The sequence below is a fragment of the Syngnathus typhle genome, linkage group LG8 (genome assembly GCF_033458585.1).
Source record: "Syngnathus typhle isolate RoL2023-S1 ecotype Sweden linkage group LG8, RoL_Styp_1.0, whole genome shotgun sequence".
Classification (NCBI taxonomy): domain Eukaryota; kingdom Metazoa; phylum Chordata; class Actinopteri; order Syngnathiformes; family Syngnathidae; genus Syngnathus; species Syngnathus typhle.
Window position 1 is genome coordinate 5,941,214 of NC_083745.1, and position 15,478 is coordinate 5,956,691.

The 15,478-nt window shown below is 42.2% G+C and overlaps 1 protein-coding gene across 1 annotated transcript in view; it reads right to left on the reverse strand.

The window, feature by feature from the left end:
* The window catches only part of LOC133158623 (regulating synaptic membrane exocytosis protein 1-like), a 31,433-nt gene extending 17,099 nt beyond the window's left edge, over positions 1-14,334 (reverse strand). The window contains exons 1-6 of the mRNA XM_061285923.1: positions 14,183-14,334; positions 12,120-12,194; positions 7,275-7,485; positions 6,112-6,123; positions 1,457-1,725; positions 354-1,033 (exon numbers count right to left, since the gene is read on the reverse strand). Coding sequence (XP_061141907.1) covers positions 354-1,033; positions 1,457-1,725; positions 6,112-6,123; positions 7,275-7,485; positions 12,120-12,194; positions 14,183-14,334 — 1,399 coding nt within the window. The remainder of the gene's footprint in view (positions 1-353; positions 1,034-1,456; positions 1,726-6,111; positions 6,124-7,274; positions 7,486-12,119; positions 12,195-14,182) is intronic.
* Between the last annotated feature and the right edge of the window lie 1,144 nt (positions 14,335-15,478).

The following is a 15,478-nucleotide window of genomic DNA, read 5'->3' on the forward strand; positions in this document are numbered from 1 at the left end:
AAAAGCTGCACCTCAAATGCTATCGGTAATCATGTCTAGCTTTCGTGACAATACGTAGTTACAAGAGAAAATATACTGTATGTCATTAGAATATAATTCAAACTATTATTTTTTACAAATGTGATATTTCAGACGTGTGTATGCAAGTGGTAGCCCTTCGCATTCATCAATCCCGGAGAAGTAAGAAACTTAAAACACGTTGACACGTTTTAAATCATTCACTGCCAACCCAGTTAATATCTTTGACGTCTATAACCGTCAATGGCGCTGAATGAGTTAAGAGAATGTGTATGGAGCCTGTACTGTATATTTTATGTGACAGAAGGAAAATGACACATCTTAAGAAGTCTCACCTCTCTCGCTCACACTTTCAATCTCAGCATCCTCACAACTGCTGTATTCCGGTGTGGTCCCTCCCTCTTCTTCTGAGCTGCTGACACTGGTCTGCCTCTTGCCTCCAGCTCCCAGCCCTCGCTTTGATTTGTAGGGTCGTGGTGGTGGCGGACGCAAAGATTCCGATTGATCTGAGCTGAGCGAATCATTGCGTAGCATGCTGTCAGCTTTGTTCCTTTTGGTTCGTCTCACGACATGCCCCTGACCGGGGGCTGATCCGGGCCCTGAACTCAAAGGTTCTCTGAGTTGAGGTGGGTGGTCTTGTTGCGCAAGGGTGTGTTCACTCAGTCCACCGACGGTCCTCTGTCCAGAGACTAAACCGTCCCTCAACTCTGCCATAACTCCTGTTCCACTGCCTTGCACTGGTACAGGATGGCCCCGACCTCCAGGAAGGACTGGCCCTGCTTGATGAGGGGGGCCACGACTGTGGCCAATGTGTTGGTGGCCCCCTTCTTGTGTCCGTTTCAACCCACCGCTTCCTCCGACTGGATCGATGTCCAATGAACGTCCTTTCGTGAGTCGTCGGCTTTCCCTGGATTCGCCCCGGAGGTCTCGGTCCATGGAAACCTGGGTTTGCAGCATGGGCTGGCCTGGCCTGCGCTCTGCCCGACCAGTTCCTCCACCCCCTCTTCCGTTTCTCCTTGTGGAATAGATACCAAGAAAATAAAACTGTTAACCATTTTCTAGACTCTTATCTACGTAATTATTTACTTGCCTGCCTAAAATTTCAGGTTAGGAGCTACTACGCTCCTAGTAAAATAAATTAATCTAGACCCCTGCAAATTCATTCAGATTATAAAATGACAACGAGAAAGTCATTGCATCATACATTCTCTCGAACTGCGGTTCATTGAATTTGGAAACATTGAATTATGGTCCGAATGAATCGACTCAATCAATTTGACTTTGAAATGAACCGTCCTTTAATTGTATCCCACCCAATGCTAGATAATTTAAAAATATCAATTCAAAAACAAAAGCTCTGTTCCTCTTAAAGCTTGAAACGATTCTCTCTTTTTGGCATCGTTACTGATTTGAAACGCAGTGTGCTTGCAAAACGTACGTGTCTCTTGGCGGTTCACTTCGTGACCGAACGTCTGTTCCAGCCGTGCTCCCGGCTGCACTGGCTGTGTTGGGGTCTAGGGATGTTGTGGAGCCCGGAGGGGCTTGGGAGTGGGATCGGAGCTTCTTATCACCAAGGGTTTGGCACACAGATGGCTCGCTGATGGCTGATCCGAGACCGGTGGGCTTTCCTGACGGAGCGGTGAACCATTCGCCTGGCTTGGTCAGTATCTCCTGTTGTTTTCGGCAGTTATTACAAACCCAGATGACCTACAAAAATAATCAAATTCAGCGATTACGCACATTATATTTTTCAATATTCACTGGCAATTGAATGAGGAACTACATAAAAGAAGGAAATAAAAACAACTGAATAATGATCGGATCATCGACATCATACAGTAGCAAATTAAAATATGTCAGCTTTGAGGCATTGTGACGGGCACGTTTCATTATCTGACAATATACAGTATAGACCGCTCAATTCATTTAGAAAACAAATGACAGATTAGATAACAGATCAATAACTATTAGTATTGACAGCTGATATTGATGAGGGGTGCGATTCCATCCCAGAATAGATATGATGAATCATTGCGTAAAAGAGGAAGTGCTGCACGAAGGCCCTGCAGCATGAGCACAGTAGTAGTCATAAGCCGGCGTTTATATCAGATTCAGTGTCGGAGGAAGTGTGGCTGGCCGTGAGATACAGACACACAGAGGATGGAGGAGGAGAGAGATGGGAGGTTAGAGTCGGTCCGTCTTCTCCAGCCACCAGGGTTCTCATTACTCCTGAACACTCCCCAATGACTATTTAAAGAGAGCTAAAATAAAACACTGCCGTCTGCCGTACCCACCACCCCTTTTCCCCATCCCCTCTCTCTCTCTCTCTCTCTCTCTCTCTCTCTCTCTCTCTCTCTCTCTCTCTCTCTCACCCCCTTCTCTTTCACTTCTCCCTCCTCCAGATTGCTTTTGATTAAAGCTACAAAAGCTGAGGAGAAAACAGCTTTACACCGACGCCACGGCTATATTTATCCTGCCAAACAGCCCAGCACCACCAGGGAAAGCAGGAGAATGTGTTCAAATATAAACACACACACATAGGCACGCACACCCATGTGGAACATTATATCTTTGTTGAAAACTCAATTCTGCTAGATTGAAATTGTTTAGCTTGAATGACCAGCAAGGGTATAAAAAATTCATCTATTAAAAAAAAATATATTCAGTGAACCACAAGTCATTACTCTGTGTTTTTACAGAGATACCAGATAAGATTAGTTTTAACCCACACACACACTTTAAACACATTTAAAACTACCAAACCCCCACTTTAAACACATACTTGATTCATTTGAATAAACAAAATAGTTACAAGAGGCAGGGTCTGATAGAAATACACGACTTCAGACACTTGCAGGGCGGTTCAGGGTGTACCCGGCCTACTGCCCAAAGACTCTTGAGATAGACAATGGAAATATATGCTTTGTGACCCACATACACACCTACACTCACACATGGACACACACACACACAAACACAATGCTGCAAGAACTGTAGCAGCAGTGTGTCACATCACCGTAGTAAGATTCCCCTGAGATCTTCGTGTGAGTGAAGGCGAACTACAGAGAGAATAGCTTCTCCATAGATGGAAACTAGGACACAAAAACCCATGTGTGTGTGTATATCTTTGTTTGGCGTCCTGCAGCATCTGTGCCTGTGTGCACAAAAATGTGTGTATGTGTGTGCACGTACGTGTGTGTGTGTGTAGCGGCGGGTAAAGGAGGCCTGCTCACATATACAGTACGCGCATCATTGCTCATGTGTACTGTTTATGAAACATGTGGTGCTTGTGGACGTTTTTACTGGAGAGATGCAATTTCTAAGCACAATTTGTGGCTTAAGTTTGAAAAGCACTCAAATATTTTCCACGTTGTTGTGTTGTACCTGCATGTGTATCAAGTAAGTTTCTGAGTATCTAATGCAACTCCGATCAAATGATCAGAATTGTTATCCAGCTTCTGCAGACCTTGCTTTTCTGTACAACGAATAAAGTGTGCGGTAATTCCTCCAGGTCATGTAGTAGATTGCAAATTATTTGTGAATTGATTGAATGAAATAATTTCCTGTTCACGTAGCGGAATTCATTGCGCTACGGTGCGTTCAATAAATCTGACTCAATCTACAGCTCCAACTATAGCTTGTTACACTTGACCTATACTTTCTTTATTTGCTGCATAACCATACCACATAATTACCTCTGTTTTGCTCCACATGGATATCACAGCCATCTTTTCCTGCAATTTTGTTACGAACTATGAACAATCACGTGCCAAGTTCCAATCACTTGAAGTCACAATCCAGCACTTACTGTATTGATCACCGCAGTCATTTCACTCAAGCAGGCATACTGTCATGTAACACTCTCAGGCTACAAAACCCTTTCTACTAATGCCTCTGATCAAGCTAAAAGCCACCAAATACTTGCCACTTATCAGGTGAAAGGAAAACAAATCCAGAAAGAAAGGAGATGGTGAAGGAGGAGTTGGGGGGGGGAGGGACAGGAAGAAGTGGCAGCCAATGACAACTTGACGTATGGTACCGGCAGCATGTAACTGTGGGCGTCTATAAATCCTGAGTTAAGGATGAAAGACTGCCACAAAGGAGATTAGTGTCCACAGCAGCTAATGAGGTACTACATCAGCACACCACAACTCCCCTGCAACACAATACACACACACACACATACAGTTCATGTACAGTACACATGTACGTACATACATACGTACACGGATAACATGCAAGTCAAACAAATAGTTTCCACAAATATTGAACTTTGAATGGTTTGCACATCTATGAACGGTGTTGCCATGAAAAAATAATGCAGTTATTGTACTGATTACTTGATTTTAAAGGTAAATAAAGTAAAAAAAAAAAAAAAAAAGTGACCACAGGCAGCAGTTAGAAAGACTTTTACTCGGGCAAGTGGTCATTTTTTGCCATTGTTAACTACAATTTCTGATTGGCATTTACTAATCTTGTCATGTAATGTCATAAATAAATGTTATAAAAGCAACACTGAGCATTTGCAATAAACAACCTTTATGCCACTTAGTCAAATAAAATAGCATGTGATGTATTCGATCCATCGATGTTGACAACCCAACACATATAAAAGCAGGGTGCCATTTGGAAAGGGCCCATAGCAGCATGGAAATAGAATTTCCCTTGAGATGTCTGTCATTTTCTCTGGTGTATATCCAGCTATTTGTAGATAAGCACTACACACTGGGATCATACCAGTGTACGTGTGGATTTCATATGGTAATATACAGCAGGAAGCAGAAGAAAGATGGGCCCCTTAAGACCAGTCAATGAGAGACGCACGTGGAGGTGGACGTAACTTGTGAGACTGCCAATCAATAGTAATCATGAGCCTTTGTGGCATTAACAGGAGATGGCACATCGCTCAAGGATTTTTCTACTGTGTTGTGCTGCGACACATCATTTCTGACTTGGATCAATAGACATTTGCAACACATTTTTGTGCTATTTCAACCTTAATAGCACATTTCTGTCATCACTAGATTAATTTTTGTCAACCCAAGAGGATAGCTATCCAAAGTTTTCAGTATTTATTTGCATGGGGTTCAGAGGCCAATTTAACAGATCTGCACTGTAGCAGATGGCCTGTGTGATCTCATGGAACATGTTACATAGTTCAATATCATACAGAAGTGTACTTATTATAATTTTATAGAAAAATAATACTATTTATTGTCATGGAAGATATTCTTTTTCCTGGGTGGGCATAACAGATAATAATTGAGAAGCACTGATGTCATGTAAACTGTTGTTTAAAAAATATATTTAATATTATAGTATATTAATATAATGATAATACAAAAAATAAAAACGGACAAAATACTAATTAAAAACATTCATTCATTCCCATGGTTACCAGTGGTTATCTCAGACTCTGTCTATTATCTCAGTTATTGTTAATGCTGGACGAAGGTCAAGTGAAGCGTTCTTGTTAATGACGGTTTAAAAAAAAAAAAAAAAGACTTATTTTTCAAATTATTTTTGGAAATGACATCAACTAGCAAGGCCTTCAGTCATTTCATGCAGGTTCACATGTGTACATTGAATTACAAAAATGCCCAAATAACAAACATTTTAATGTAAATGTCGGGCATCATTTTAAATGTTTCCTTAAGCCCACAATGAACGGAAAATGTGTCACTGTTGAGTGCAATGGACACTTCTACAAACAGGAAAACAGCAAAGCACTCCTAGAGAAGTGCTGATTTGGCTGTTTCCGGAAGGGAAGTTTGCCAAATAAGGTCCTCAACCTGACTCAACAGATAGTTGAGACAAGCAGATAAGTGCATGTCTGCTACCCGTCACCAGTATCATACATGATCATTCAGTATGACCTCAGCAAGTGATAAAAATAAGTAATAACACTAAATGTCTTTCTACGCTTAGTCTCCAATTTTGGTTTTCTCTTTTCGATGACATTTGTATTTAAAAGAAAAGACAACTTACAAAGCAGAAATCCGACTATGGGATATCAACCAGCCGTTCTAATGACACAAACTACAATTTTTAACTACTGACTACTTAATAAACTAAAAAAAAATCACTACTCACCACTTTGTCCTCCTTCAGCCCAGTCAAGCCATGCATGTATATGAAAAAAGTGAGAAACTTAGTAAGATACATAGAAGGTTGATTTACAGAACTATTTTTCTTTTTTCCTTTTTTTTCAACATGTAAGCATCGTTTATGAAATAACAAAATGAGTTTACAAGTCACCTCCGTAGTTCTGTTGGTTTTTTATTTCTTACCAATATCCAAGTGAAATATATGGTCAGTGAACTTTACCCCAATTAACCCACCCAATCATACCGCCTCAGACCCCATGGCAGGCAATAATTACAGTAGACTTCAGGCTGTATGTTTAAGTCTGTGTGGGATCATTAAATGCCACACCGGGAGTTGAAGGGAGGGATGGAGAGGCACACCACCTATTTCAGCGGAAGTTGCAACGCCTTTACTAACACCCCCCACCCCCTGCTGTGTGTTGATAGGGCACCCCCTGCACCCCTGCGAGACCCAGACAGAGTGGGAGACTACCCCCTCCATCCACAGCTCAGTGTAATGCCCAATTAACCTTTAGCAGCTTCTGCCTGGGTCACACTGCGGTGGCATCACACATAAACAGTAGGACTACTGTATATCAAATATATTGTAACATATACAGCGGAATAGCAGCAAACCTATATACGTGGATGCTTTTGATGCAGTACGGGTTTGATGTGTTTGCTGCAATATATTGGAGACTTTGACCCAAAAATGTTTGTGGTAAATTAAGTTGATTCAAGTTATTGTGACTTGGAAATTGTATTCTGAACCTTACCTGGCACAATATTAGGTACGGCTGCAGATAATCCAATGTGAGTGTTGGCTCAAATTGTATAACATGCTTTCTGATTGATATTGGCTATTTGTAGTATTGAATAATAGCATATGAGAAAACATCTACATACGCGTTGGTATATATTTTCAAGTTTGTGTCTTTGTAGCAGAAAAGGCATTTTTGTCCTTTTTTATCAATATTGAATTGATCTATTCAAAGTAAAGACTCCCCTCACTGAAACAGATTTTGGCAATGTCAATGGAATGGGGCACGAAGAAAGTTTGTCACATTGTTGTTTTGTTTTCTTTTTGTGACATGGAAGAAAAGCAAATGACTTACAATTAGGCTCCAAACCTTCATGGAAATAGAAGCAATAAAATTCTCTCAATCTCACCGTATTGGATCGAAGCGAGACCCTCCCTCCGCAGCGGGCGCAGAACTTGGTCTGACAGTACGAGCACAAGTTCCCACAACCATCTGCAAACTTGGTCTTCTGGCAGATGCCGCAGGTAGGTGCGTCGTCTCTGTGAACCGCTGAGCCTGCTGCAGCTGTGGCCTGCCTGATCACCGTCTCCCTGTAGCTGGAAAGCTGCTGCTGGATGCCCCTGGGACATATTAAAAGTTGAGTAAGTGCTGGACGAAATGTAAAAAGTAGCTGAGGGAAACAAAAGCTGAAAATAACTGAGGGATTGATATATATACATATTGTGTATATTTTTGTTCAGTTTTAATTCACTGTTTTGACTGTCTTTGTGGTTGTACCATTAAGTTCTATGTACTGTGCTTTGTTAACGCTTCAGTTGTTGTTAAATGCGCTATATAAATAAAGTTGTATTGTATTGTATGAGGCGGCTCGGTGGCGCACTGGGTAGCACGTCCGCCTCACAGTTAGGAGGGTGCGGGTTCGATTCCACCTCCGGCCCTCCCTGTGTGGAGTTTGCATGTTCTCCCCGGGCCCGCGTGGGTTTTCTCCGGGCACTCCGGTTTCCTCCCACATCCCAAAAACATGCTTGGTAGGCCGATTGAAGACTCCAAATTGTCCCTAGGTATGAGTGCGAGTGCAAATGGTTGTTTGTCTCTGTGTGCCCTGCGATTGGCTGGCAACCGATTCAGGGTGTCCCCCGCCTACTGCCCGATGACGGCTGGGATAGGCTCCAGCACGCCCGCGACCCCCGTGGGGACTAAGCGGTTCAGAAAATGGATGGATGGATGGATGTATTGTATGACTACATTCGACACCTCTGTTGGTACTCAAAGTGCTTCACCGCCTTCAAGCGTTACCTCATTTACCGACAGCATCAGGAGCAACTGGGGGTTCAGTGTCTTGCTCAAGGAGACTGGGTGAGCAAGGATATTTTTCCTTGAGGGGTCATGGGGGACCCAAGGATATCTCAGGGGATCACCAAAACAAAACAGTATGTTTTTTTTTTTACAAACCCAAAAAAGATGGATGGAAAAGTGGGGTGGAAAATCCCGGAAAAATTATAAAATGGCCAAAAGTAATTTATTTGGGGTGGCACATGGGGGGGTTCAAGCATATTTCAGGGGTGCCATTGCCCCCACGGCACCCCCCTAGCTCCGCCAGTGAACATGATCACAATGGCAGGAGAATGCACACAGCCATGCCGCCTCTTTTCTAAAAAAAAAAAAAAAAGAAAAGAAAATCCTTCACCTTCCCATTAAAACACATAAAACCTTTTTTTTGTTTTTTAAAAAGGACACCCATTTGTACTTAACACACGTGTATGTATACCCAAGGAGCCATAGCTAAAGGTCACAGACGGGTCACCTGCTGCTGCGCTGCAGGATTTAGTGCCCGATCCATGGCTCTGACTGTGCATGAAAAAGTCTGAAGATGGTGGAGGCATGACAAAAACGAATAATAATTCTGCACACTAACACATCATATCAATTTTGAAACGTTCAGCTTTTGAATATCAACTCTGAGACTCTTCCACATCTCTGTTAGCTGCCCATGGAACTTTAACAAAAGAGGTAAATAAATCATTTCTTTCCCACAATAGTTTTGGATGACAATCTGGATGCTCAATCACAATAAAAACCCAAATGGAAAAGACCTTCTGCTTAATATTCAGTACTTGCATCCAAAATACTGCAAATAAAAAATAAAGACCCTCAGTCGTTGAGGTTCATTAGTGCTACAAAGCCAAATATTGGCACATTGTGTCTTCAGTTCTGAGCTTTTTGAAGGCAAGTTGGCATGTCGTTGGGATTCAGAGCCAGCCTCAGCTATTCCCTGTTGGGATTTGGTTCTCCGGGGCCTATAAGACCCATTATCCTTGTACTTGGATCAACATTCAAATAGGAAGTGGACATAAATCAAAATAAGATTTAGTGAAATAGGAATTCACCCAATTGTCATTTAGATCTTACTTAAACTCATAAGAAGTGAAGTAAATGTTTGGATTTCATCACGTTCAAATTTAACGTCAAGTTTGGGAACCCTTCCACGATGTCTAACATTTTGTCTTTAAGAGTTTTTGCATGCAAAGCACATCCACCCACAGTCATTTTAACACTTTATTATTTGCAGCAAATACTCTAGCACCTCTTTTCAAACAGTATCTGAACTTTGGAAACTTGCATTGTGCTATGACGCACCGCAATTCACACATTCCAAATGATCTTTTGCGCTAGTGGTGTATGTTAATATATCTTTTTTAGAATGTTGTTGAGTTTTTATCTTTCTTTTTGGAATTAACAAAATAATCCCATTTGACATTTTGAAACATTATTCACAAAACCTACATGAACTGGCCTTTTCATTTTCACAGACAAAGCATATACTAGAAAAAAAAAAGAAATATATATATATATATACTGCATGAACTGTGCTGTGACCATATGGAAGCAGGTACATGCAGGCTCTCTCGTTTGCTCTATCAAGCTGTTCCAACTTCCCTCAGTTCCGTTACACAATTCACCCTGCTGGGTTGCTCGTGTGTAGTCCCCACCATTCACTAACCCAACCCGACCCACCTTTCAAACCTCCTTTCAATATTAACTCTCAATCTAAGTGTGTACTTGTTTCTGAAAATGTTGTCCACAAACGTGAAATAGAAAGGTGTTTATCTTTATACATAGGACACCTTCGGTGTCTTTTATCTGCATTTGCTTTCCGGCTAAATAATAATTCAATTGATGTATTTACTTTTACAAACAACAAAAACACTACTTATTTGCCTAATACGACATATTGTAGTTGGTGGTACTGTGAAAGTAATGATGGGAAACAGAATCATCTTTCTTGTCTTTAGAGTTTCTTTCCTCCTGACATTACACTGTAAATTTGAATAATTCATTCTAAGAACTTCAAAACTGATACATTTTTAGAAACAGCCATCCATCTATTTCTGTAGCGTTGTCCTCATTAGGGTCTTGGGTTAGCAGGAGTTTATCCCAGCAGAATTTGCAATTGGCGTAGTACACCCGAAACTGTTGGCTTGAGAGGAAGGTGGACGCACTGTAGACTTTTTAATCATTCCCTTGCTATTACAATAACTTCTGTTACTTATTTATACCACCACTGAATCCTGAATATGTTTAATAAAACAAAGGTTTGCGTATTTTGCAACGCATTGCAAGACTTCTCAACCTTCTCTCACTTTTCAATAAACTGCATGAATCTTAATGACAACATTCTGGCATACGGTATGCAAGACCTTGATGTCTATAGAATCAGCAACGTGTTACAGTTTGGTGCCGATCCAAATTAGAATTGTTTGGCCTTGGCAGAATAATGTCTGAAGATTTATAACACTATTCAACCTTTTGAATAAAGTGGTCCACAAAGTCACCCTTGAAGGCAATGAAGGGGGATGGCCCTTACATCTCCTTGAGGTACATTTGTGTTCAAGCGCTACGAATTTGCCATCTTGATGTGTACACGTATACATGCTGTGACTATGTCTGCCTGTGTATGGCATTACCAGGCCATATGGAGCCTTGTCTGGGGAGCACACTGCCCACTTAAATCTGCTGTTGGCTCTGGTGCTTCCTCCATCTGCTTCTCCTCGCCTAGCACCCACCCCACCCCCACCTCTTGAAACGGACAAAAGTAAGAAATATTATCAATGCATAGGAACATAAAATAGAATTTGTTTATGTGGTTCATCATCATCATAGTTTAGCATCATGATAATAAAACTATTTAGCTGGATGTTGTTGGAGGAGCTAAAATCTGCCACCTAGACCAAGCTTTCTGACATTGGTCGGAAAATCCTGAATGGCTCCGTAGTCTTGGCTTCCGTTGTACTCTGCACGATTTCAAAACACCAATGTTAGTGTGACGGCTGAAAAGTGGGTTCCATTTGTGAGAACTTAAACTATAACTTTTATAATAGAGCAGTTTAACAAAACACTTTTCATCCATGCTCCATAAAGCTGAAGTGAGCCAAAGAGAGGCAAGTCAGTGTTTGTCATAGCACAATACAATGACGCCGTCCTGGTCATACTGGTACGATCCATCCATTCATTTTCAAAAGCGCTAACCTATCATGTATGTTTTTGGTCAGTCATAAAGGAACCATATCTGTATTCTAACAAGTATTAATGTCTGTTATGACAGTAACGACACAGTGTTTGCTATCCATACATCCAATTTCTGAGGCACTTAACCTCAACAGGGTCATAAGCATCCAATAAAGTTGTTAGTTGTAGTCTGCGCATTAATGGACATCATAAACCGGCGATGGAAGTTCATTTTGTGAATGTGATTTTTTTTTTCTCCCATAAGGTTTAATATTAATTATGAACATTGTTTTTAGAGTCGAGGCGACTTCGGCTGGTTGTACCTGTGTAACCTTTCATTATTTTCAGTCGTCCTATCGTGGGCGCCTGCACGGAGTGCACCCCAAATCTGGCACACCATAGAGCCCTGTAGTGGACTCCCACACCACCGACATAATCATCTTTAGCGAATGGTTTTGATCACATGGGCCCTGCATGCTAAATCCAGAGTGGTAATATCAGAGATAAAATCCAATAGGGTTTTTTTGGGCTGATATTGGACCGATAGCCGATGCGCATATGGGATCCCGACATGTGTTTCTTTGCAATGCAATTTTTACAGCTGCGGCTTTTACCCCAGTGAGACATTCAAGATCACAACAAATCAAAGTACTATGTGAAGCAAAAGTATAAACAGTTAAAGATGCGCTCTAAAGTCACTTTTTAAATTTCAATTTCAAAGTCCCCATCAATTGGGTAAGCCACTCACCGGACATCGTTTTGCTGCAGAGGTTTTTTCTGCCCGACCAAGTTTACTGTTCTCGCTTGGATAGGCTTCTCTTCTCTGAAATACACAAAATAAGAAACGTTGTCACTTTGATTACATTACACATAGTAACTTTTTTATTGACAGTTTACAAAGACTAATATTACGTTTGCTATTATACTATTACTATTATTAGCACTATAAAGCATTTGAATCTCTTTCCTGGTCTGATATGATTTTCAGACTAACACTATTTGTAATTCTTTTTAATTTGATTTAATTATGGCTGCTGTATACTGGAATTCCCTCGAGTGGGACAAATCAAAGAATATCGTATTTTATCTTCTCTTATCTTAATCCAAGAGATTTTCAAGCATTAAATTATTTGTTACTTTATGGTCAAATGCATGACATCATTTCACAATTTTAATTGATGAGAAATACATTTGGATGTGTTTAGTCTGACTAACCTCTATACACATGTCAAAGAGATAAAATGTCTTATTGTCAATAATTTAAATATATTTTATATTAGAGATTTCCCTGTATTTTCATTTATTAGCCATTTTAATTTCATAAAATTAGATACTAACTTTCATAAAATTAGATACTAACTTGCATCTTGCAAGAGACTCACACCAAACATCATCCCAGAAAAGAATCCAAACATGCAAACAATACGGAAAGGCCCTGAACGAAGATACCCGCGAGCTGTGAGTTAGCAGCGTTAAAGCAACATCGACTGAGATGTGTGTTTTCTTGCCGTAGATGCAATTAATAGTCATCCAATACTTTTGTGAATAATTTTCACTTGTCAACTGGTGAGGCCCAATCAGAAAGATGGCTTTGGTGAGTCCATCTTCTCTTAAAGACTGATGAGAAGCTGAGGCCAGTCCAAGTTAAGACATAGGTGCTGACAATCTTATTTGCAGCCTCTACAGAATGACACATCTGAATCCTTGGCTTCTGAAACATGACCAAAAAATGATGCACGGCCACTTAGAGATGAAGCTATATATTGGACATTTCCTACTTTAGATGCAGTGAATCGATCCTCCATTCCAGAGCTGGACTATCAGTCCACGCAGAGTGCTTAAAATAGAACAGAATCGTAGCGCTTGAGGAGCGTGTATCTTAGGTGGGTCATCCGAGCTATCTATCTGCGCAGATACTATGAAAAGGGGATTTAACCTGGACTATGTAGTATTGGGTTCATTTCCGTACTTATCGCAATGACCAACATTGGACCTTTCTTCATAGCTGCGTGGATGGAGACTGTCTAAAGGATGACAGAGGAGGTGGATGGATGCACACATTGGATACAAGTGACTCCTGATTCCCAATGACATTAAACAGGCACCTTCTCCCCACACTGTTATTGGCCTACTGGTTCTATAACAGCCTTCCTGTTTGCAAGTGCTCTGGCCTACATATCGTGCAAAAGGATGGGAAAAGCTCAACCGCACCCCAGAGCTGGGAACAGCAGCTGTTGAGATGGATGCTGCACAGATAAAAGCCAACAGGGAGGGTTTTACTTTTACTACGTATGTGCCATGTCAGGCATCAGTGAGCTTTCTGCTATTCAGTTGCCCCGTTGCCGCTGCATCTGTCAATGAAATACTTCAGGTTAAAAGCAAATACAGTCCACTTGACTGAAGCATAAGCATGACTCATGGTGGTGATGCTAATGAGACAAGTGCAAATGAGAAATGAGTTTCTGTTTCTCAGAGAAGGGAGTAGAAGTGGGATGTCATCCTGCTGGTGATGAGTTGTAGAGTGACACACTCTTGATCCAACCATCAAGTTACCCATAACCCAACGTCAGAATCAAAACCTCATCCAGGTCTTTTTTTTTTTTTCACTTTTTGTCAGTCTTTCATTGCAGCCAGTGTGCGAGAGAATGTAGAAGAATCACACCCATCCATGCCATGCACACATGAAACCCATGCATGGTCAGATACAGAGGAACTGTGGTACTGATTCTGAAGCACTAGTTACACAAGAGTGGAAGAGGAGTTCTGTCACACACACTCGCACGCACGCACAGCAATCTTTCTTTAGCTCACTTTAGCATGGCCTCCTCCTTTGCTTCTTCCTCCCGTTGCCGAGCCAGAACAGCCATGATGATCTTCCTCTCGTCCTCGGTCAAGTGGCTCAAGTCGGGCTCTGGGATGGTCTGAGCGACGGGTGGACCCCGAGGGCCTACTGAGGCAAACATCTTGCCGACCACCACCCTCCTCTTCCTTCCCCTCGATTGGGATCACGAAAACCCGCTGGCGGAGCCCACGGATCACGACATGGCCCGCGGATGAAGCAGTCTAAGGAGCGACTGATGCGGAGTTCCCATGGCGGTTGGGGGGGAGGCACCCGGCGCGGCAGCGGAGAGGGCGGCGGCGGCGGTGTGATAGTAGCTATGACAGCGATGGTGGTTGTGGTAGCGCCAATGTTCACGATTGACGTTATTGCCTCTCCTTTTCCCTCTTGTAGCTCCGGTGTCGAACCCCCGCCCCCCCTCCCACCCGCCCGCCTTTCCCCTCCACCACCTCCGTTTCACGGGGAGCCCATTTCTCCAGCGGTCGGTGCGGACTATGGCACACGGAGATGATCCTGGTTCCGGCCGAGCAAAGGAGAGGGAGGCAGCGACGGAAGGCGGTCTCCGCTCGACCACTGGCCTGGCTGCGTCGCTGCAAGGCGAGGCAGACACTTCTTGCTGATGCTGATGCTGCTGTCAAGGAGACAGAGCCGTCAATGGGACCGCAGCCCCTCGAGCGCGTTCACTTCTTTTGCAGCAGGAACGCGCCGCCCTAATTTGAGAATGGGGGGCTCCGCTCGCCGGGAAAATGCGCGCTCACGGCAGCCTGTCGCACGTATCAAAATAAAGGGTTTCCTCAGGGGCGTGATATCAGGTTTTCCCGTCCCCAGTTGACAATTATCTTACGGCCTAACAGCCTTCAAAACACATGCAAGTGTTTTGTTTTTACTGTATTTGGGGCTCATTTGGACTATGCATGCCTGCGAGATAAACTCAATTCAATCATAACCTTAATCATTTATGTGATTAACTTCATGGAGTATGCTGCTCAATCATCTGCTGCTCTTTAGACTCCTGTCTCTTTAAGGCTTAAACGTTCCCCGCAAGAGAACATCTTTTTCTTATTGGTCAGCTGTACGTATAAGGGCCGTCACACTATTGAAGATTTCTCTGTCATTTACAGTAAAACTAGCACAACATACTTTGGCTTAGTGCACTTCAACAATTACAGTAAATTCCCTCCATCGTGGGTGGTGCGTTCCTGACCACCCCTGTAATAAGTGAAATCCGCGATATAAATCCTCCATTTAAATAGACATGTTTTTGTAGC